The 25211-nt window shown below is 37.7% G+C and overlaps 2 protein-coding genes across 2 annotated transcripts; one reads left to right on the top strand and one right to left on the bottom strand.

Annotated features, from left to right (window-relative positions):
- Nucleotides 1-2024: 2024 nt before the first annotated feature.
- Nucleotides 2025-23628, top strand: LOC111323882 (dynein axonemal intermediate chain 3). The gene is made up of 25 exons (XM_088738655.1): nucleotides 2025-2371; nucleotides 2684-2788; nucleotides 3262-3420; nucleotides 3518-3676; nucleotides 3884-3924; nucleotides 4109-4228; nucleotides 4490-4601; nucleotides 5133-5211; nucleotides 5420-5544; nucleotides 6406-6495; nucleotides 6813-6905; nucleotides 7214-7339; nucleotides 8077-8150; nucleotides 9115-9241; nucleotides 14035-14122; nucleotides 15234-15355; nucleotides 15923-15986; nucleotides 16240-16370; nucleotides 16935-17007; nucleotides 17556-17613; nucleotides 17728-17801; nucleotides 18510-18601; nucleotides 18963-19085; nucleotides 22398-22451; nucleotides 23010-23628. Exons 1-25 carry the CDS (start codon nucleotides 2123-2125, stop codon nucleotides 23094-23096), a joined length of 2625 nt encoding a protein of 874 aa, XP_088594781.1. The 5' UTR covers nucleotides 2025-2122; the 3' UTR covers nucleotides 23097-23628.
- LOC148719607 (uncharacterized) lies at nucleotides 9442-12557 on the bottom strand. Its single transcript, XM_088738654.1, has one exon. It carries the CDS (start codon nucleotides 12490-12492, stop codon nucleotides 9721-9723), a length of 2772 nt encoding a protein of 923 aa, XP_088594780.1. The 5' UTR covers nucleotides 12493-12557; the 3' UTR covers nucleotides 9442-9720.
- Nucleotides 23629-25211: the final 1583 nt, after the last annotated feature.

Here is a 25211-nt window from a genome sequence, read left to right as displayed (position 1 = left end):
CAAGAGGAAAAAACTTAACCAATTTTACTGCATATTTAACCTTAGCACACCATTTTTTAATTGGCAACGAAGGAAATCGAAATCTTATGTTATCGACTGGATATCAAATCAGCTAAGTAAATAAAAGGAAAAAATTACCCTTGAAAAGTTTTCGCAAGTGAAATGCCCAATGAAATAAAAGTTTTTGTCTTCATCTATTCTGAGATTCTGACAAATTAGAATTCGCTCTGACGAGGGGCTAACGCTCGAAACGTCAGCTTTTATAATCGTAACGGGAGCCAATTTACCATTTCAACTTTGTTGATATATTCAAATTATTTCGTTACCCCCACCGACGCAACCCCAAACAGTTTCTTTAGGAACTATCAGCCTTTATAAATTAGAAATTGGACAGGAAACACTTTTTTACCACAGTTTATTTTGGATTTACCAATTCGCCAATAAAAACAAATTTCATAGACCAAGCTGCTAGGAGAGAAAATACAGTTTTCCAAAATGATTCATCATTTTCTAAATCAACAAATTCTAAGGAACACATGCAACAGGGAAAACATAACACAACGAAAGTCCTACAAGATCCAATCATACATTGCCGCCAACTGCCGACATGTCGAGTATTTTTTTTAACATTACTTGACCCCGTTCATTGTATCATATCATACACGGCACCATCGATTTCTTAGGCCCTCTTTCTAACAGCTGTGTTTTGTCGACAAACAGCTGAACCGTATACAGTCGAACCTGTATTTAGCGGTCACACTGTTTTTGAGCGGTCAGTTGCACATGCCTAAGTCCCAGATTTGTCCCCCTAATTACTGTAATTTTCACTTCTATTAGGGGTCACCTATGTGAAGCGCTCGCGGTGATCCTATACTTAGTCCCAGCGGTACCATCCCAAACCCTAACCCTAACCCTAACCCTAATCAGTAAAATGAATGCCCCTAATCAGTGAAATTAATGCTTAACCCTAATCAGTAAAATGAATGCTTAAGGCTAATCAGTAAAAGGGGTGCTTAAACAGTAATAAGTAAAATTAAACGTACTGGATAAAAAAAAATTAAACTGGTTCAAAAAAATTGAACTGGTTTGGAAAAAATTAAACAAGAGGATAAAATTGAACTACAACATATATATTAAACAACAACAAACATATGAAACATATGTGTGAACTGCGGTTATGAGACGTATATGAGCACGATCCTTCGCAGTAAAGCACTATTTGAGCAATAGTGAAAATCAGACCTGAAAAAAATTTCAGGCCTGTACGGGATTCGAACCACTGACCTCTGCGACCTTTTTTCAGGTCTGATTTTCACTATTGCTCAAATAGTGCTTTACTGCGAAGGATCGTGCTCATATACGTCTCATAACCGCAGTTCACACATATGTTTCATATGTTTGTTGTTGTTTGATTTATCATCTACGGGTTTATGTCGAATTAATTTGATGGCCTGCTCCCAGTTGGCTTGTTAGCTCAATTGGTAGAGCGCTGCACTAGTATCGCAGAGGTCAGTGGTTCGAATCCCGTACAGGCCTGAAATTTTTTTCAGGTCTGATTTTCACTATTGCTCAAATAGTGCTTTACTGCGAAGGATCGTGCTCATATAAACATATATATTGTCCTCCACCTGTGTGAAACGGTCGCTTAAAGCCGACCACTTAACTTGAAAACTAAGAATAATCTTTAAAGTAATTTTTGACTCATGTTTCCCTCCCACGAATCAAAGTAAGAAATACTTTTGAGCGAAATTCCGTAAATTGGCTATCAATTATGCCATAAAGAAGCGTGGTATATCGGTTTTTTTTGTTTTTTTGTTTTTTTTGTAATACCCTTGTGGAACCTGTATTTGGCGGTCAATCTGTATTTAGCGGTCAGTCTGTGGGTAACCGTTTAGTACACGTTTGACTAACTTCGGTTTCAGGCTAAACTTACCGTACATGCACCCCAGGATAGTCAAGAATCTTGCTTACTCCAGCCCCCTCAGATTAGAAAGCGTTCTCATGGTTACGTGTGTTTGAAAAGGATCCGGGATATATCAATTCAAAATGGCGGCAATTAGAAGCAGACATTGAGCAAATGTTGCCTGAAACAAAATAATTTTTCGGGAAATTTTTCGTCAAAATGCCTGAAGAAAGAAAAGAAGATGCAGATGCCTCTATTGCTGGCGAAGAAGAAGGCGAGGAGGAGATTCCGTCAGATATCATGCCACTTTTCTTCACCAGCAAAACTCAAGAAATCTTTGGCTGCAAGGGCGACGAGGATGTTACGGAGGAGAACCCGCACAAATTGATCCCGAAGGAAGCAATCATTCAGGATTTTAAAGACAGGGCAGCTGTCTCAGATTTTCATCCAGTTAAGCAAGTTGTATTGGTAAGTTTCATACCTTTTAGGTCAACGTAGGTGGTAGCAGCATCCATGTAAACATTTTGTCCTGCATCTACTTGTTAAGCTTGTATGCTTCATCAGTCTGTTGCTGTAGATCCCCAGAATGGATTGTATTGGTTAATTTAGATATCTGTCTGAGGTTTCAAGGTTTGCTTAACCGTGCATTCTTATTTACTTCTTTAGAAAATAAGAAAAATTACTAGTGAGATCTTGAGACGTGTAAGGGTTAAATAAATGTTGCTAGGTCTCTCTCTTCCCATGGCTTCTTGTGAATATTTTTTTCCATCGTACGCATAGGACTATGCAGCTGATGAACTTCTTGTGGTATATGACCCCATGTTCAAGTATGGTCAAAATTTCTACCTTGCTCTCACTGAAGAGGCCAAGGAGAGGATTCTTAATGTAAGTATAAACTTTTATTTACATTTTTCAGAAAGAAGATCAAATCAAATCCAGGCCCTGGTCATTCAAAGGTTGGATAATGCTATATAGGGGATAAATCCTTATCCGGTGGATAGCTCAGTACGTTTTGCTATCACCTATCTGCTGGATAGTGATTTTTAATTTTTTTGATAACATTATCCGTCCTTTATACAACAGGGCCCAGATCTCTGGGGTGCCCCCTACTAGAACCAACCAATTATTGTTACTGTTATTATTACAGCCAGCTAAATAGTGCTGTCTGGTAGAAAAGGTTTGTGCAAAGAAATGGAAAGTTGATCTTCACTGCAAATGTAAATACAGTTTAAATCTGCATCATTAATAGAAACTCTGCAAGAACTTTGACCAAACATTAGATGAACTTGGCTGATGTGAGATTTCAGTTGTTGTCTCCAATTGAATTATGGTTATTTTATGCCCTTATTTGTCCCTAGCCCCCTCAAGATGAAACACAAGAGGGTGAAGGAGAGGAGGGAGGCGAAGAAGACCTGATCCTAACACTCAGAAAATTCCCCAGAACACCGCAGCCATGGCAGTCTCTTGGAAGTGAAGCTGAAGTAGAGGAAGAAAATGTGGTAGAAAACAGACCAAAGGTCAGGAACAGAAAATTTAAGTAAAAATTGTCTTTTAACTTCTCTTCTTTCTAACACGACCCTATATGCCTTTCTACATGAATAATTTTCTCATCAGGTTAAATTTAGGATTTCAAGGATGAGGCGGGAGTTTGGGGCACCTGTGACTTTTGGTGACCGAAACGTATCTGATGCAAAGGATGGCTTTGTAGAATGTCCCTCGTTTGAAGATGAAGGGTATAGCTTGCTTAAGAAAGAGCTGGACAAAGGCATACAGGTACAAAGCACATTTTGGGTGCATTTGTAGATTTTGAATTAACCCACTGTTGGTGAAGTGGAAGTTACTGTCCCATGACTAAAAATTCTTAAATATAATTTCAACCCTAATTTCTTAATTACAGCTGTAGCTTAAAACTATTATAGCTCTTACTTTATGGATATGATCACAACGTAAACTGTCTATCCTATAAATGTCTTGTTATAGGCAGTTCCAGTGTTGACAGACAATGGAAATCAAACAGAATGGTAAGACATATTGTATAACCGAGATTATTGTAGATATGAAAATGATTGTACTTTGATAAACATGTTCACTATAACCATCTTCAGATTCCCAAAGCCTTTAATTTGGTATGCGGATATCAAAATTAACCATACATTTAATTAGGGGAATTACATGCAATCAATTTAACTAAAAATCTACTTACAGGAGAAAACCACGTAATGCTGTGACACAATATAGTGCTAGAACCTTGGAAGAGAAATCCAAAGATGACATCATAAGAGCAACAACAGACCTCATAAGCTTTATTGAGAAAGTCACACCAAGGTACAAAAAAGCCAACCCATTGGGTGTCATTGAGTGTATAATTACATGTGCATTATTTGTCTGTCAACATTGTATTTATTTATACCAATTGATTCACATGATCTTGAATGTTTTCCTTTGTTCTTGTTGAGCCTCTTGACTTTTGTTTTTGATACTGTCCAGTCCATTATGTGTACCAGTCATACACAAAAAAGTATGTATCTTACAATAGGCTTTTTAAAAATGATTCAACTTGTTTAAAATTATATATTTCTCATGCAGGTTTGAGCTGGCCTTGCAGCAAAATGAGATATTAGATGTATTCTACGATGATTACTTATCTCTGGCTGATGATGAAACTACTTTTGGAGCAAAATCAGACAATTACTTAAAGGTTTGTGAAAGTCTTTCAACATTTTAGTATGAGCTTAAACAGTTTTCGAACAAAAGATTGTGCATGTAATTATCAATAACAACCATGCTGTCATAGAGAGTTGTTCTCTACTGTATACAAATTGAGGTTAACTACAGTTATAATTGTGCCATTTACTGGTTACTTGATTGATAATGGTATTAGTGGGAGTAGAGTTCAATTTGACTTGTAATCTTAGCAGTGATGAAAAGAATTGTATGACTGTGAAGAGAGAGTGTGATTTAACAGCCTTTGTCACCCTGGGAACCTAATGTAGACCTTCTCTCAATAACTCAAAGAAAACCATCTACATACCAATTCCAATCACAGAGTCAAAGTGACTCATAAAATAACTGTCCAACTTTTAAGCATTACTTGCAGACTCTACCATTAGTGCTTAAATCAGACTGCTGATAACCAATCCCATTCAATAATTTTCATGAGGGAGAACAGTTTTAATTAAACTATTCAACATAAAGGGACTTTGACAGTAATGAATACAAATTTTAACAGGAATACCAGTCATTTACTGATCTTCAGTATAGCAAAGAAAAAACAATCACAGATATTCAATGGCATCCAGTTATCAAAGGTATGATGAAAGTGATCATTAATTTATTAACAGCAATTAAAATAAATAATAGTATTATTATAATTGCATGTACATGTCAACTTAATAACTGCCCCCACCTGCTTTAGTGATCCACCTTTTGCTTGCAACACATACTTAAGATGTGTACTCTGTCCTATAAATTCTGCCATAGCTTTGTGATTTGTGTCACATTCCTTGGTTTTCACAGGAATCATTGCAGTTTCCTGTGGTGAGGACCTTTCATTTGATGACAGAGTGGATAATTTTTCTCGCATTCTTATGACATCTTCCCTGGTTCTTATTTGGAGTTTTTCAGATCCAATTCATCCCCTGGTTAGTAATAGTAAATGATCACTTTTTTTTTAGCACCATTTCATATTTAGTTGTAAATCACAATTTTCATGTACAATTTAGAACATGGCTAATAGTCTGTAGTCATTGTTCTTCAAGCCCTTTTTTTATTTTGCGCAAAAGATGTTTGAAAGGAAGTAGCCAACTGAAACAAATTTGTGGTTTGCCCTTTAATTTGAGAATTTCCCAAACATGATCAATTAATTGCTTATGACATAACAGGGCTATAACTTTAAAAGCAAAAGCATATGATAAACAACAGGCCAACAACTTCCCTGAGGTAATAGAATACTTGCGGTTGAAAATAACACTATTTTGTAGATACATGCATGCATCTCATTCTTATTTCTTAAGCAGTTTTGTGTAACTTTAAATATGCTAACAGGGTATGACAATTCAAGTGTAAACTTCAATCTGATTGTTACTTGTTTATAAGTGAGAGTATTTAAAACAATTGGCCTTTCAAAACACTCTCAAAGTACAGGTGTATATATATATATCTTATTAACCAAGCACGAGGGCCATACTGGGAGAATATTGGCCTGAGGTCTTGACAGTACGGACCGAGCTGTGCTCGGTCCGTACAAAAAAGACCAAGGGCTAATATTCTTCCGGTACGGTCCCGAGCAAGCTTGGTTAATAAGAGATATATTATACGACTGAAGTTCAAAGGGACACAAGTGCGGTATCATTCGGGACCATTCGGGACAGTGCCCGGTCCAATACTGAGAGAATATTGCCCGGCAATAGAGCATTTTGGTTGATTTCAGTTATTGGCCCTCTCACTGCCTGAGTTGTGTAATAAGGTGTATATATTACTGAAGTGAGTGATTTTTTTTTCAGGCCCTTCTTGAAGCTCCTGATGATATCTTTTCCTTCAAATTTAATCCTTCTGATCCAAATATCATTGCTGGAGGATGCATTAATGGACAGGTAATCCCACTGACTTTCCTGTTCCTCTACTATTCCTCTAAATATCAATAAGAGAAGAAGAGGATTCCAAACTTGTCCCCTTTTCAGATCAGAATTTAGCTACTAGGAAATAAATGTGAAGCCTATTTAATTGCTTCTATTGGTTTTTGTTTCAAGAAGTTCATAATGAAAGTTATTAATTAAATGCATTTATCCAGAACTCATTTTGAGTTATTATCATAATTTTTTATCATTGTAAGCTGAGGTCTTGCGAATTTGATGGTTGTACATAGTTGTCAGTAATGTTTCCACTTTCTTTTTTTTTTTATTTTTGTTAGATTGTTTTGTGGGACATAACAAACCACAGTGAAAGATTACGTACTCACAGGCAATCTCATGGCCAGAGCAAGAAGAATTCTATGCACTCTTTGGTGAGCAATCTAGATTTTTTTATACAAATCAATACTTGATTCTGCAGCTAGAGAGTATGTAAGGCAAGCCAGGAATGGACAGATTGAACATCTACAGCAAACAGGATGTTCTTAATAACATGACTTAGCTCAGTATCAAGATGAAACTTATTATGATTTTTATAATTGTTAATAACTATTAATCTCTGGTGCTTAAAATCCTCAAAGATGCAACTATATCAAAACAGTGTGCAGTTAATCCTAGATATTAATCAGGTCTGTTAAGATTCTTACTCTTACTAACACTCTGTTGTCTTAAATCTCAAAAGCCTGGCTTTCAAGATGAATCAAGCTTTGATCGATCACCCATTCTGAGATATTGTGCTGTATCATCAATAGAACACAGTCACAAGACTGTTGTTACAGACATCACATGGATTCCAGACCACATGGAGGTGAATATCATGAATTTAGTATAATTTCAGAGCTGAACAAAGAGTTTCCAGCATTCTGATTGGTCAAGCGGTTCCTTATATGATGCTATATAAACTGCTCCGCGCGGTTTATATAAAATGTTAAACTAAAATGTTAATAAATGTTACTAAAATGTTATGATTTAAGAAATTTCTCTGTTGTTCAGCTCTGAAATTATACTAAAACAATTATTCACCTCAGGTTCGGCGAATATTGTCGAATAATCCCCTCGACTTCGTCTCAGGGATTATTTGATGATATTCACCTCGCCTTTGGCGAATAATTGTTAATTGATATGTATCTTTATTTGTTTGTTTGTATATGCCTTCTGGTGTCATGTTTTTGTGAGGTTCTTCAAGTGTAGATCATGTGCTGAAACTAGTTAGAAGAAAGGCTTGATTACCAGTGGGTTTGGTTTCCAACATTTTTCTGGGTGTGGTCATTCATCCTCATGAGAAAGGGGGAGGGGGGTAACAGGGTCATTTCCCATAGCAGAAGCTGGTAGTTACCCCTTTATCAAGCACTGACTTTGGACAATAAGCCTCCTCTCCTTTCCTGAAAAGAGTTCCCTGTTGGGAGGATCAAATATTAGAGCAGAGAAAAAAGGTAGAATTCATGCCTTTTGGACAGTTAAATATGCAACAAGAAGACATCTTTCTTTTTAACATGAGTGTGTCAAGGAAAGGTCTTATCAAGTTATCTGCAAATTTTGTCTCAGATTGGTCGCATGGGAGTTGTTGTCGAAAACAAATCACAGCAGTGCAATCAGTTAATGTCCTGCGCTGCAGATGGGTGAGTGATGAGTGAAACTTTGTGATATATTAAGGAATCAAATACTATTAATATTATTTTTGATTTTATATCAGCTAATGTCATCATTTTATCACTCCTATTACCACCCACAATAAATATCATAATCATATTCATACTCTAGTAATACTTTCTTTGGAGATAAAAGATTCATAAGTTGATGATCAAAATTTCAAGCATGTAATAATGTAAGGATATAGCAGTTAAGCGATAGTATGTTGCTAAAGGACCACGTTACATGAAGAAACACAACTCTGTAGTTTTTTGACTAACAAAATACTAATATGTATATGAGCACGATCCTTCGCAGTAAAGCACTATTTGAGCAATAGTGAAAATCAGACCTAAAAAAATTTCAGGCCTGTACGGGATTCGAACCACTGACCTCTGCGATACTAGTGCAGCGCTCTACCAATTGAGCTAACAAGCCAACTGGGAGCAGGCCATCAAATTAATTCGACATAGACCCGTAGATGATAAATCAAACAACAACAAACATATGAAACATATGTAACATATGTTTAAACAGATGATAAATCAAACAACAACAAACATATGAAACATATGAAACATATGTTTCATATGTTTGTTGTTGTTTGATTTATCATCTACGGGTTTATGTCGAATTAATTTGATGGCCTGCTCCCAGTTGGCTTGTTAGCTCAATTGGTAGAGCGCTGCACTAGTATCACAGAGGTCAGTGGTTCGAATCCCGTACAGGCCTGAAATTTTTTTCAGGTCTGATTTTCACTATTGCTCAAATAGTGCTTTACTGCGAAGGATCGTGCTCATATACGTCTCATAACCGCAGTTCACACATATGTTTCATATGTTTGTTGTTGTTTAAAATACTAATATTTTTTCATTTTCCCAAAATTGTGATAAATGAATTACATGGTTCTGAATGTTTTATTTTTTCCTTCTTTCTTGATGTTTATATTTTTAGTACTGTCCTTGTTTGGGACACACGCCCCAGTAAGTCTGCAGCACCAAGTCAAACAGCAGGTCATAACCCAGTTGGAATTCTTCCCACATTTAAACACTTGGACTTAACATGGAAGCCAGTCCTAAGGGTAATTTTACATAATTAATGTATTTTAATTTGTTGTCAGCTTTTTAGTTTATCAAATTTTTCATGCAAGAGATTTCGTCTTTAACTGTAACAAAATTGATAAGGACTATACATGCATATGTATTTTGTAGGTCAATTTGTTCTTTAGGTAAATTTGTTTCAAACTAGGTTAATTTTATCTCAACCTAGGTCTGTTGCTGATGTCTGTGATCAGTTGCAAGATCCAGGGGTACAAATGCGTAACATTAGGGAAAAACTAGCAACTTCATAAAATTACCAAAAAATCATCAAAACATAGATTATTCATAAACTTTTATTGTAAGAACTACTTTTTGAGAAAATATTTGATGTTATCTGTTAAATTATCCTCATTAATTAATACCCAGAATGCATAGCGGGCGTGGTCATATATTCTATTTACACATTTGCAGGCTTAAATTCACGATTCTGTTTAGAAATAACACAGTTTTATTTACATAACTAAAAAGAAGACATAATTTCCTCATGCTGGTTGGGTAAAAGCTGGAATAATACATTTCTACGCCTATTTAATTTCTTGAGTTCTCCACAGATAGTCCTGACAGTGTTTGCATACACAATAGCTTGTTTATTGTCAAGCTTGTAGGTCATGTCTATAATATTGTCCCTTAGGAAAAAGTTACCCTTGAAGACAAAGGAACCTTTCTGATAAGCAGCACTATAGTCATCAACTTCATCTTCACCCAAAATTATGGCACCACTGCTTGTAACTTTGAAGAGGTAGTAATCATATATGGCGTCATCAGCTGCTGCAATGGCGACAGTACTTCCTTCTTCAACAAGATCAGTGAGTGCATTGACTGTTTTACTGACATTGACTGAGTCTTGATTCTGCCTTGTGACTGCAACATCTCCTTCTCTTGACATCTCAACCTCTCTCCACTTATCAACATACTCCTCATTTTCACAGTCCATGTCAGTTAAACAACCAATGCACATACAGCTTCTTAGCCTTGTCTTCACCTTACATTGCTGAGAAGTTGTTTTTACAGAGTGGATTTTTCTAATCCCTTTTAGCTCTTTAAAAGTGCGGCCAATTCTGTTTCTGTCAACAGCTCCTTCTCCATTTAGTGGAATGTAGAAGTATACTCTCTTGTTTAAGGTGGTTTTGCTGTTGGTTGAAGATGGCAAAGAGAACTTGTCCTTCAGATACTCATAGAGCTCCTTTGCAGACTTGATGGATGCTTCTCTTCGAATCACAGCAAGAGTAGCACGTTGTTTGACATTAGCACCTGCTGCATCTTGCTCTCCTTTTGCATGAGAGGTTTCAAAGAAATGCCGGTCCACCTGACACCCAAAGTCAGACAAAGAACATGACAAATCACCAAAAGTGTGCTTAGATTTGTATTGTCCAGCACACCCATCAGTGAATTCATGAACTTTGTCTACTTTCACTTTGACCTCATTCCTAAGGTACGTCAGTATTAGGCCTTGGGTGTGGTGTACAAAATGGTAGTCTTGAGTGTTGTCTTCTGAAAGGGCAAAGATGTGCTCTTTGATGAGGACAGGGTCTTGTTCTGTACTTGCTTTGCCATCAATGTCAATATCAGCATGGCGATAGACAATTGACACATGAATGCTGACTTTCACAGGATCGAAATACTCTGATTGAATTTCATCTTGTGATCTGCAAGTGTAATTCTCAGAAAAATCATGCACACAGATGATATGGTTGAGAGGCAGGTTTGTCATTAAATGATCAAACTGTTCTTTTTGCCATTTGGCCATAAATGAATGGTAGGGATAATCTTTCAGGAGTTGCTGGAAATAGTCAAACATCTCTTTGACAGGAGTTTCTTTTTGGACCAAGTGGATTTTCCTTTTTTCCTCGCCATTGTTATCTTTGTACGTTATGTATTCATATCGTTTCCACTTGACTTCAGTTTCAGACATTTCTTCAGCTGCTGTCTTGAAGTTCTTCACCCCACACTTGTCACAGCTCCTTGTCAGGCAGTCTAGAGAGGAATAGCTGGAGTCTTCTGGCTTTTCACACAATGTGGATTCCACAGCTTCAGTGAGAAAATTAAAGGCTTGAACTTCATTATTTTGTATGGATTTTCGATATTTCATGCAAGAATCAAATACAATTTTGCATTCTACATGCTTCCTACACAAGCAAGATTGTCTATCTCTCTCTCTAGCTCCAGTAACAAAGAAAGGCTTCAACTGCTCAAATCTTCGTTGTTTCACTTTTATGTCGGGATGTAGCTCCTGGAATTCTTTGAAACACTCTGTTTGAGTCTTTTCAAGGATATGCTTTGCGTGCTCCACATACTCCTTTTTGCCAATTCGTTGCCGCATCTTGTCTCTTTTGGATCCAGTGGGTCGACTTGCTTGTAGGGTCCAAAAATCGTAGATAACACGCTTATCTTCTTCTTTAATCGCGTCACACCTGACATTTCTTTTTGTGCTCAACCAGCAGGCCTCATCACCCTTCAAAACTCTTTCTCTATGTTTGATAGCTTTGGACACCTGGCTTCTTTTTACTCCCATCATCTTGGCAATCCGTGTTTGGTGCTTGTTTTTTTTGACAGAAGATCCAAAAGCCAAAGAGCGCGTACAGTTATAAGCTGCTCTTTCATCAGTCGACTTAGCTTTTTTGACTTTGGACAATCCTTCTGCCAAATCTTCTACCAAACACTCCATTGCTTCGATATTTTGTTGCTCCTCAACTGGTCTCACGAACTTCTTTTTTTCAAGAATCTTCCTTGTGCGAGGAGTACTTGCAAGGTTTTGAAGAATTTCAGCCTTTTTTGCGGGGGTTTGAGGTAAGGCAGGGGACACCTTGTCCTTTGCACGTTTTTTTGCCATCCTTGAACTAAAAGCCGGTGTGGTGATGTTGACTTCCGGTTCCGGTTGCGCAAATGATGACTCTTTTCTATTCTGACGAAGTTTTCGAACCCTTTCTCGAGTTTGCTGTCGCTTTTTCTCTTCCCTCTCTTTTTCTCTTTGCTTCAAAACCTTCTTCTTGATAGCTGATGCAGCATTCCGCTCACGGTTGGCTCTTTTGTCATCAGCCTTTTGTGCAGATGTGCGTGTTTTCACTGCGGCGACTGTCGCGTTTTTTTTCTTGCTTCGAAGCAAGCGCATTCTTTCTCTTGCTTTTTGTGCAAGAACTTCCTTGTTTCTTTCATAGTATTCCCTTTGTTGTTTAAGCTTTTTTTCTTCTTTTTCTTTGCTCCATTGATCAGCAGAATATTTTTTGTTTTCCATTGAATATTTCGCAAGCGAAGCGTGTAAATTCTCGACGGAAGAAGTCACGCTAGGGAAGTCACGTTCTCTACTAATTTCCAGTCTCAAACGATCCTTTGTTCATGGGTGTATATCAATTAATTGTTGTATACCCCCTCTAGACGTAATGTACAAGGTTGTTGTAAGCGAGGAAGAAGCGAAGTTTAGATGCGAAGATTTCTAAAACTGCCACTATTTTGCGCGTGTAAACTGATACACCAATGCAAACAATACTGTTCCAAGATCGAATATGTTCGCGATTCAAAAAAGACATAAATTTAGATGTTAAATTGAGTTAGATTCGTGAACATTTGGTACCGATAGAAAGTTTAGAATTTGAGAATGACAGATCTGCTAGTTGAAGAGCAATTTCATTTTAAGCGCGGCTATCACAGACCTTTTTGGAGATGAGGATAAATAATTTTAAGGTAAATTTTCTATGCATTTTATGTGTTCGCGATTCAGACTTTTTGGATTTTTTACGCTGTCTTTGAATTAAATGGAATAAAAATTTGTATACAGAAAATAAATCATCTGAGAATTATTGTATGTATTTTTTTAAACTGATTTGAGCTTTTTTTGCGACAAAATCTTGGTGACTATGAAGTAAAGTACAATATTGTATAAACAGCGTTACATGTTCGGTCGCCGAGAAAATTGTTTCGTAGCGCGAATATTACAATTCAGTGTTCCAATTTTAACTATTTTATTGAAAAGTCTATGTTTCTAGTGTATTTCTAAGTCAAAATTATTTTGAAATTTTAAATTTTTAAGTAAGAAATTTTTGAATATGTTTGATGCTTTGTCAGATTATGTTACGCGTTACACAAGAATTCGCCTCACTTTTCTGAATACTAAAATCCATAAAAAAATAAATTCTTCCTCTATTACCACGATTTTTGGTTTAATACAAAGAGGTTAACTATATCTAACAGGATATATAAGTTTTAAAGTGTTTTGTTTGAAATATATATTTTTTTGCTCAATATGGTTTTCGTAAACATGCTTTGCCACCCTGGATCGTGCTACTGATCTGTCTGTCTGTTTTTTTTTTTTTTTTTTTTGGCTCTGTTGAGATGTCTGGAACCTGAAATTATACTAAAACAATTATTCACCTCAGGTTCCAGACATCTGAACACAGCCAAAAAAAAAAAAAACAGACAGACAGACATCAGCAACTGACCTAAGTTGAGATCAAATTAATTTGGATATATCAACAAAGTTGAAGTGGTAAATTGGCCACCGTAACGATTACAAAAGCCGACGTTTCGAGTGTTAGCCCTTCCCCTTCGCTCTGACGAAGGGCTAACGCTCGAAACGTCAGCTTTTGTAATTGTTACGGTGGCCAATTTACCACTTCAACTTTGTTGATATATCCAAATTATTTCAATATTCCCACCGATGCAGCCCCAAACAGTTTCTTTCGAAACTATCAGCCTTTATTCATTTGAGATCAAATTAACCTAGTTTGAAACAAAGTTGCCTAAAGAACAAATTGACCTACAACATGTACATTAAATTCAGGTTACTGTATCTCACTCTGTTGGTGCTGGTGAATTTGGACCAAGTGTGTTCAGCATCTCAGAACGTCAAGGGGCAAAAACATCTGGCTGTAAGTACAATAATGAATTGTAAACTTACCTATTAAAAAAATCTTCCCTGATATCTTTAATAACTGGTAATTGTTACCGATTACTTAAATTTTTGTCTGTAGAGAAGTTGGTCAGATGCACTGCTCATCAGGAGAGAATGAACATGTAAAGTTAACTTATAAAGGCTGATAGTTTTGAAAGAAACTGTTTGGGGCTGCGTTGGTGGGAGTAACGAAATAATTTGGATACATCAACAAAGTTGAAATGGTGAATTGGCCACCGTAACGATTACAAAAGCTTACGTTTCGAGCGTTAGCCCTTCGTCGGAGCGAAAGGGCTAATGCTCCCACGAAGGGCTAACGCTCGAAACATCAGTTTTTGTAATTGTTATGGTGGCCAATTCACTATTTCAACTTTGTTGATATATCCAAATTATAAAGTGAACTTATAGATGTGTATATAGTCCACATACAGTGCAAATGTAGGCTCACACAACAAATTACAGATTGTAATTTAGGTTAACTAATTAAATTTAAAGTAGTTCACCTGATTAAATTATACAGTTATGTATAATTACTATTTGACTTACATGCTGTTGATGAAATTCTCTAGGGCCACAGTAATCTAATAAATCAACACTCTAGGTACAGTTCATCAGCTTCAGCACTTTACACCCTAATATCAGTATTCATTTTCGCCATACTGTTCTCTATACATTTCCTAAGCACCTCTCAAGCAGAATTTGTGTAACAATCAAGAGTTTCTTTTGTTTTTGATCATTTCCTTTATTTTTGGGACCTTAACTGTGTTACTCAGTGATGATATTGTAAGGAGAATTTAGATGCTAGTCACTCTTTGGGGTCAAAGGATTAATGTCAGTGTAAATAGCCTGTGTAGCAGCGCTAGAGGGAAGGGGGTGGGGAGCAGAGCAGAGCGAGGCTTGGGGAAGGGATAGGAGGGCAAACGGAGCAAGGCTTCCCACCCCCTTCCCCCTTCCCCCCTCCCTCTAGGGCCACTACGCAGGCTACAGTGCAAAAGGCATTCAGGATCACATAATATACATGTCTTACACAAATATTAGTTGGACGTAGTGAAATATTACATATGTCTCCACCTGTTGTATTTTAACAGTAAAACCCAGTGAGGAGAAAGAGACAAGAGAGATATCCAACTTATCAACCGGTATATCCAAAAGTAGAGATCACAGCAAGCCTTTGGAGAATGTCAGCTCAAAATTTTTTATTGGAACTGAGGTTAGTCTTTGGAAGAACACTCACCTCCAGCTTGTGATTTTCAAACTTTTTTTGAATTCTCCAACATCTCAAGTGGGTTCTTACAATGTTAACTAAGAGAAAGTGTGTTCTGTTGTTGCCGTGGGTCATCTCATCCTGACAGAGTTGTTGTGTCATGACATTTGCATTCAGGTGGTAGCCTGCACAGCTGGTAGTTTTCTATAAGCTTTAAAACATTGAGTGAAGGCTTGGAAATCTCCAGCCCTTTAGGAAACCAAATAATTTGGTGATATCAACAAAGTTGAAGTGGTAAATTGGCCACTGTAACGATTACAAAAGCTGACGTTTCGAGCGTTAGCCCTTCGTCGGAGCTAACGCTCGAAACGTCAGCTTTTGTAATCATTACAGTGGCCAATTTACCACAGTGACTTCAACTTTGTTGATATATCCAAATTATTTCGTTACTCCCACCGACGCAGCCACAAACAGTTTCTTTGGAAACTATCAGCCTTTAGGAAACCAGATACATATTGGTAGAACATGATGCATAACATACATGTTTCCTCACTGTTACTTTTAATTTGTCAGGAAGGTGATTTGGTGTATATGGATTGGAAACCTGAGAAAGATACAGATAGTGGAAAGATTGTGTGTAAGTTTGTAGTTCATGCTTTATCATGACTTGTTTTTGAATTGTTAACCCATCGTACTGACATCTTTAAGCACAGCAATCAACCTTTGACAATGTCAGTTACCGATAACTGGCTAGAATTTTTCTAAACAACCAATTTCCATCAGGTCACCCAAAATACAAAATATGAAGCTGTACTGTTTTAGGGGTCATCATGTTAAGTTGGCCTTTTTGTAGAAACAAGCTTTGAAGGTAAACTGTCTCTTTTCTTCAGCCCCCCGCCCTGAGCAGGTGTGGTTAGCACATGATGGCCCCATCACCACCCTACAGAGGTCACCTTTCTTCAGGGATATACTTCTTACTGTGGGAGGATGGACTTTTGCAATTTGGAAGGAAGGAGTAACGGTACAGTGCTTTAATTCTTTGTGTTCGCTTCAAGGAACTGGGCTGGTTATAGTAATATCATATTTTACAGTGAAGACAACTTTGATGGTGATACATATATGATGAAGGCTATGTACATGTGTGTGATTGTCAGAATCAGTTGAGCTTTTGAAAATTGGGAAAAATGGGAACTCGTCACTTTCCAGGTCAAATGCATTACCCTAACTATTACCCTTGTAATAGTCCTTCTAATAACTGTAAGCATAGTACAGTTGAAAACATATGAGTTCAAAAAGTCTAACAGCATATTACTTTGTCACGCTTGACCCTGATGAGAGGATTTATGTTAAAGGTCATACAAATGAAAATTTTGCCAAGCCAGTTTTATGCTGTGCTGGGCTGTGATTCCCCTCAGGTTTCCTGCCTCCCCCCCCCTCCCCCCTCAACTGCTCCTTCACCTCTGTTGTGATTGGTTGATTATCCTTGATATCAATGTTAATGACAGAAACAAACTTTTCTCTCTCTCCGCTTCTCTTTTCCTCCTCTCTCCCTTTTTCTTTCACACTTTCTCCTTCTTGTGTACAGAATGGTCCTCTTCTTCAATCAGCAAGTCATTTAATGAGGTTGTCAAGAGGACATTGGAGTCCATCAAGACCAGGTAATAAACCTGAATACATTCAGGGAAAGTATTGGGGGCCACACCTTTCAGATATGTTTTGCAATTTCAAAATGGTATGAATCAGACAAAAATTGAGGGGAATTTGTTGAGAGTTAAAAGCTCAAAACTAATTAGAAATATGTAATGTTACTGGTGATTTGCATTCTTATTAATGTGAAGGTGTAGTCTGATCGTCCGGGTGAGTGTAGTCCTGAGAAGGACTGTTGTCGGTGGTAGTCACTACCACCGACAACAGTCCTTCTCAGGACTATAGTGTATACACTCACCCGGATGATCAGATTACACCTTCACATGTTACCCCCGGGTTCAAGCCATTTACTGCATTCTTATTAATGTGTGGTACTGACACAGAAAATTGAGTGAAAGCTAATATTGAACAAGAGTGATTTGGAATGAAGAAGCTTATTTAAACGTGTTACACTATTTGAGATTTGATGTGAGCACCCAACGACTGTTAAGAATTTTTAGATCACAAGCGAGTACTAGGTATCTATCATGTGATTCTCAACCCTTATTTTCATTTCCAGGGGTGTTTTTCATCACAAAGACTGATGGTAATGTTGATGTATGGGATCTATTAGACAGGTATGGACCAAACATCAAATTCTCCACACCTTCAACAAAAGGATACACAAAGATAAGAAAGGAAAATTGAGATTTTTTGTTAACCTGGTATTTAAATGTGTACTCTTTTCTAAGGTCACACGAACCCTCGTTGACTCAGAATGTAACTGCAGCTCCCATTACTACGATATCTCCTCATCAGGTTTCAAGTAAGTGTGACAGCAGGTGTTATCTTGGTATTTTGCTGCTTATTCTGTTACTCATATGTGTAAAACCATGTGCAAAACCATCACAACAGTCAATCCCAACTAGAGAAAATATTATGAGGGGCCAATGAGAACTCCAAGTTAAACAGTAAACTGCTCTATTAACCCTTTCACTCCCATAAGTGACCAAGACAGAATTTCTCCTTACTGTATCAATGCAATATCAAGCAGACAAGTGAGTGGGATTATTGGTTGATCCAATACCAAATTCTCCAAACTAACTTCATAAGAATTGTATAGCAGACATTAAGGAGAGTTATTTATGAGATACATTGGGAGTGAAAGGGTTAGCAGGAAAACGCGCGTGGCCAAGTGGCCATGGGTATTTGTTTTACACCTGTCTGATTCAGAGGATGTAACATTTTTTTTCAGACCAATAGCGGAGCGTAAGGGAGAAAAAGACAACTCATCCAAGATTACTTTCTCCACATAATACTGAATTTCTCTGATTATCGATATGAGTTGTTATGAACTTGTAACATCCAACTCTTAAATCTCTCGGCTGCTGTAGTCACTGTATTGCTTGCTTGGTCTGGGTGTGGCTCCATTTAAGGACTACCAAAGGCGATTTGCAAGTGGCATTGTCGCTTCGGTTCCTTGCACAGTGACGTTTAATTGTTTGTTTATTTTTTTGTTTGTTTGTTTGATCAGGTAAGCAGCAGCTTCTAGCCGTCGGTGACAGTATGGGAACATTACATGTCATGGAAGTTCCTTGGAATCTAAGGCACCCGTCTGCCAATGAGGTTATTTTTTTTCCATTTTCTTCCTCGAACTTTGGCTGAGGAGTTTGTATTCAGATATAGGGCTGGAGCCAGTACTCTATCTGATAATACCGAAGTAGTAAGGTATATGACAGGGTTGTTGTTACACGCACTCGAAGTGTCCGTCCCCTCTCGTGAGAATAGTGTAATTACCTTTCCCCCCCCCGCTCCCTGCACTTCGTTTACACGTGTAGTTTTCTTTATGGGTTGTTTACCGGGGGAGGCATTGCGAGGCCACAATCTTAAACGTGGAATATTTATTACCTGTTCTTTTCATTTGAGTAAGTAGGCCGACCAGTCTTGCCCAGGTAGTTGAGAGTTGATTCTGTGTTACGTCTCGTAGGCCAATGCAATGGAAAACTTTTTCGAACGAGAAGTTAAGCGTCTGGCATTCGTGGAAGAGAGGATGAAGATCAGAGAACAGGAGAAGAAACAACTGGAAGCTGAAGAAAGCAAGCGACAACAGGTTAGCCATGACCAGGCAGAAAAGGGGGAAAATCACTAGAGAAGTAGTAATATTAGAAAGAAAGTAATTATAGATAAAAAATGAATGAGCATTGACACTGTGGAGAGGTTAAACATGAATCGAAGGAGTCACCTCCATACTAGTGTCTCTCAACCCTCTCACTGCCAAGATCTAATTAGCAATTCTCCTTACTGTCTGCCATACGATTCTTAGGATGTTAAAAGCTGATAGTTTCTGTTTGGGGCTGCGTCGGTGGGAGTAACGAAATAATTTGGATATATCTTAGGATATATCTTGGATATATCTTGGGATGTTAGTTTGGAGAATTTAGTATTGGATCAACTAATAAAAACTAATCTATACATCTACATCTACTTTATTACTCTTCAACGCTATTACACATCAAGAAGAGATAAAAGAATAAAAATATAAAAATATAAACATAGCTAATAAAAATAATAGATAAATAAAATATGTAATTAATAATATAGCTATCCTTAAAAAAAAAGAAATTAATAATAATTCCCTAATTGATATTTTTCTGTATTCTCATCACTTGTCTGCTTGATATCGTATTAATATTGTAAGGAGAAATTCTGTCTTGGTCACTCATGGGAGTTAAAGGGTTCATCGAGAACTGTTGTAAGAAAAGGTACAAATTGCGGACATGTGGGTACTGCTGCAGTGCTTTCAAGAAGCACCGACGGCCGACAAAAAGCGTCGACTACTTCGCTTAGAGAAGTCGGCTACATTTTCCCTAAATTTAAATAATTAAAGAAAGATTCTTTAAAAACTAAATTAAAATTAATTTTGATGGGCTTGTATGAACTTTTTACCTCAATTTAAAAATTGAAAAATTATCAAAAGATCGGACGCGACTCGTTAGTCATGGCACTCGACTCGTTTTGGGGGGTGATGTTAGGTCATTGGTGATGGATGTATAACTTGGCCAGGACCCCGACAGCATCGATTCCCATATCAAAATCGTACTTAAAATTGCTCAATACCTTGTATTGTGAAATCACTTTACGAGTGACAAGTAAAAGTCCCTTGTTAGTACGGTCGGTTACTCTCACGAACCAGCTGCCTACTTGAAATTTTATTGAAACTTCTGCACTGCTGTTAAGGCCATGGCGTCCGCAAGTTTGTTATATTCAATAGCAGTAAATGGTTTGAACCCGGAGGTAACATGTGAAGGTGTAGTCTGATCGTCCGGGTGAGTGTAGTCCTGAGAAGGACTGTTGTCAGTGATAGTGACTGACGTTTCGACAACCTGTGCGGAAGTCATCATCAGAGTCAAGTGAATGATTGTTGTCAGTAGAATGTTCTTATTCCAGTTCGTGTGAAATGATCGGTTGGTTTTGCCGTGATGTTATTGGCTGTAAGACTCAAGTGACGTAAGTCGGTCGTGATTGGTCTGTTTCGATCTGTCGGTAAAGTTAGGTCGTTCTTTTTCGGTCGTTTGTGATGTTTATGTCGTGAATGAGTCGTTTGTATGGAGCGGGTAGTTGTTGACATCTGTTTAGTGGAGTCTGTTCTAAGTTAGTAAACCAGCTTTCCAGAGTCAGTCGTTCAAAATAGTCATTGCTGTAGGTTAGGCATTGCGCAGAGTCCCAGTCAATGTTGTGGTTGGTAAGTCGATGGTGTTCAGCAATGTGATTGCTGACATCACCTTTCCTCGTCACCCGTCTGTGTTCAGTCAGTCTTGTTGTGAGGTTTCTGCCAGTCTCACCGATGTAGGAGGCTTGGCAGTCGGAACAATTGATCTTATAAATCGTTCCCTGTCTGTTCCTCGGTTCGTCTTTGTCTTTAACGTTGGTTAGTAACTGACGTAGTGTGGTGATGGGTTTGTGGGCGACGCGGATATTGAAGGGTAGTAAGATGCGCGAGATGTTTTCAGACATGCCTTTTATGTACGGTATGGTTGCTGTAGTCGTAGGGGTTGCGGTGTCGTTTGTTTCGGTAGTGGTAGTGGGTCGGTGAGCGTTTCGTCGGATGAAGTCGTTGTTGTTCTTCGTAAAAACACGGTGAAGGTATTTGTTCTCGTCGGATAAGCTGTCTGTGGCTTACCCTAGTCTGCCTGGTAAGCCACAACGACAACTCATTACGGACGACAGTTTACAAGAAACCGACACACACCGACAGATTACTAGACGAGTCATCCTACAACTCTACATCACACAAAGCCACAACTATCAGAACTCTACCACGACGCGCACAACTAGTATGCGACTCGACAGACAGCTTATCCGACGAGAACAAATACCTTCACCGTGTTTTTACGAAGAACAACAACGACTTCATCCGACGAAACGCTCACCGACCCACTACCACTACCGAAACAAACGACACCGCAACCCCTACGACTACAGCAACCATACCGTACATAAAAGGCATGTCTGAAAACATCTCGCGCATCTTACTACCCTTCAATATCCGCGTCGCCCACAAACCCATCATCACACTACGTCAGTTACTAATCAACGTTAAAGACAAAGACGAACCGAGGAACAGACAGGGAACGATTTATAAGATCAATTGTTCCGACTGCCAAGCCTCCTACATCGGTGAGACAGGCAGAAACCTCACAACAAGACTGACTGAACACAGACGGGCGACGAGGAAAGGTGATGTCAGCAATCACATTGCTGAACACCATCGACTTACCAACCACAACATTGACTGGGACTCTGCGCAATGCTTAACCTACAGCAATGACTATTTTGAACGACTGACTCTGGAAAGCTGGTTTACTAACTTAGAACAGACTCCCCTAAACAGATGTCAACAACTACCCGCTCCATACAAACGACTCATTCACGACATAAACATCACAAACGACCGAAAAAGAACGACCTAACTTTACCGACAGATCGAAACAGACCAATCACGACCGACTTACGTCACTTGAGTCTTACAGCCAATAACATCACGGCAAAACCAACCGATCATTTCACACGAACTGGAATAAGAACATTCTTCTGACAACAATCATTCACTTGACTCTGATGATGACTTCCGCACAGGTTGTCGAAACGTCAGTCACTACCACCGACAACAGTCCTTCTCAGGACTACACTCTCCCGGACAATCAGACTACACCCTCACATATTCAATAGCTTCTTCGGATTTCAAGCAACCTCCCAATAGACAAGCTACGTTCAGTGACTACGCACGCGTTACGGAGCTATTTTCTTGTGGAAACTCATTTACTCACCCCCTCTTACATTTTTGACGACGTAGTGAGTAGAGCAATGTGCAGTGCACAACCCGAAAAAAAACGCTCAGGCGTTTTCTTTATTGAACACACAGGAGGGCAAACGAGCCGAGGAAAGTGACGCCGATATTGAGGCTAAACAGAGAATGGTGAGTCATGTGACAACATAGCACTTACATTCTTACTTCCTCCTGAGAATCATTACAAACTTAGCACCAACCGTTTCCAGCGCTCGTTCCTCCAAGCAATGTGTAGATTAGCGAACAATAACCTAGTGTAAACATGCGTACATAACCTACTCTTAGCCTCTTTTTCAAAACGAGGCCTAGTGCTCAACCATTCTTGTGAAAATGAGTTTAATTTGCATGTGAATGAAAACTTATTATCATATGAAAGGTTGAGCACCAGGACTCGTTTTAAAAATGAGGCCAAGGGTAATTCATCGATTCTTAGCTCAGCAGTTTTATCAATTTCTTGCTTTTAAACATAACCTGTTCTATAGTAATGTTATGCATTTTCTGTATGTATTGTAAAACATTAGGCAATTCAGCCTTTTGGCCGCAATAGGATATTTTAATAAACTATCTATCTAACTACGAGTTGTTCTCAGGAGTGTTAAGAATCGCACGCTTTAGATTTCTGATGTATTTGTTCTATTTAAACCTCCTTGTGCTCATTAAATTTCTTATTGTTTCAACGTTTCACAGGAGTACCAGGAATATTTACAAATGGAGAAGCAGTTGCTAGAAGAGCTTGGCATCACAGAAGAATCAGATGATCTTATAGAGGTCTAATTGATGTTGTAATTGTGTTCAAGACTCGTTCGTTCGTTGATAGGTCCTTTAGTTATACGTGGTTGTAAATAGTGTATTTTTTGCTGTTGAATATTTTATGAAACATATTTCTGCTGTACGATTTCTGGTCTTGTTTCTTTCCACAAGGATGACCACGAGGGTCGATCGTGAGAAAACCCTCTCAACGATAACACCCGAAGGCTTCCGAATCTTATTTCGTGCCTTTAAGAATTTCACGACCGTTCAAGGAAACACTGAACGTCACGTCGTGTTGCGTAGCAACATCTGACAAACGTAAATACTGCTGACTGAGTTTGTTCCAGATCGCTGGCAAGTATCAGGAGTTATTTTCCAGTACAGTTTGATTTCAGTCACTAGTTGAAATTTAATTCAGAACGTCTATTTTATTGATTTTCATTTCTTGAACTAAACAATACCGCCAACGTTTAAGTCATTGTTTATACTTGAAGTGATATATTATTTTTAATCATATTGTCGACGTTTGAAATAATAAAGAAATTCTTATCAGCTATCAGATTGCTCCATATCTCTGCTGTATTACGTGAAGACGTTGTTTTGGCAAACCAAGACCGACATTATATTCTTTTCATTTTGAACTTTTCAAGTTTCCTCTACGTAAATTGTCGGCGAACTTAATTCTCACAAATAAACAATTACTCGCCAGAGGTTTTCAAGGATTAAGAATTTATTCCGATTTCCGCTCATCGAACGATACATTGTGTCTCAAGAGCTTATTCTTTAAAACTTCCCCCAACTTCAAAGGGGATTTTTACAAATGACAGTCTGGAAAGTGGTGTTATACCGACTCAATTGCGTTAAATTTTAATAAACATTTTTCTCTTGTCATCGTTCTGTTAAAAAATCTATTGCAGAGGGAATTGATAAAGTATTGCGAATGGACACTCCATGACAGATAGTGTTATTTCAATTTCCTTAAACTTCTTAATTAAGTTTTATTTATTAAACTACGTAACGAAAAAGCTATAAAGAGCGGGGTAAACTCCACTTTTAAGTATCAAAGATGTGGATTTGTACACGCGGCAAAGAAGGCTCTTTCATGTTATTCTTATTTATTTATTTTTCTTTTTTTCAAGCTTTTTAAGGTATATTCTGGGCAAATATTACCCCGGAAATTTTGAATTTCACAGAGTTAGACGTGCGATTTTGTGTTCCAAGATGTGCGATATCAATTTAGGAAAAAAAACTAATAATGGCTATTTTCCCTCTTGTTTGGATAACAGCTAAAAATCTGAATAAACATTTCTTAGCCAGGTGAGGCTGATCTAAATTGTGAGTGTCACAAAAAATTATCATATTTTCCTCTTAAAACTCCATTGAAAAAAAAATTTAAAAAAAATTAAAAAAAAAAGCGAAAAATTTTGCCATCTAATTTCTCACATTGATAATAGTTTATCAGATAATTTTCCTTGCATAAGCATACGCATTAAGGAACGTAGCATAAAAGGACGGTCGAAAGGTTTTTTTTTTTGCGTTTCAAATGAAACCACTCTTTTGTTAAGGGTGCAATTGGATAATTGAAATTTATAGCATTGGTAGACCGAAAGGTAAGATGTTCAAAAGCTAATGACAAGAAGTGTTTCTTGGCGAACATTTCAAAAACAGAAGTCGTATTTTATCTTAATATCTTTTTTTTTTTCATCCAATTTATTACTGAGAAACATTGATTTTAATGAAGACAACTTTTACGATGAATATGAAAGAAAATACAATGAAATTTGCGCCATTAAAGATCGGTAATTTGTTGTTGAAAGATTTCTTTTGAATCAGAGTAATATTTCGTGTGAATTCTTATTCGAAAGACAACTTTAATCCGATTCCGCATCTTATATATAACACCAGCGATTTAACTTAAAAAAAAAAAAACATACAAAAATTCTACTTGGATTTTTCCTTTTTGTATTTTAATTAATTATGCACTTTGTCTTATAAAATTAAAACTACAGGTAAATATTACTTTCAGTTCCATAGCTATATTGAATCGGTCCTTTAAATGGATAATAAGAAATTCATAAACTTTTTTTAAAGCGATCCATTCAAGGTATCGCGTAATAACGCAATTATTAACGAGTACTC

The sequence above is a fragment of the Stylophora pistillata genome, chromosome 11, assembly GCF_964205215.1.
Source record: "Stylophora pistillata chromosome 11, jaStyPist1.2, whole genome shotgun sequence".
Taxonomy (NCBI): Eukaryota; Metazoa; Cnidaria; class Anthozoa; order Scleractinia; family Pocilloporidae; genus Stylophora; species Stylophora pistillata.
This window is presented reverse-complemented; position numbering and strand designations above follow the sequence as displayed.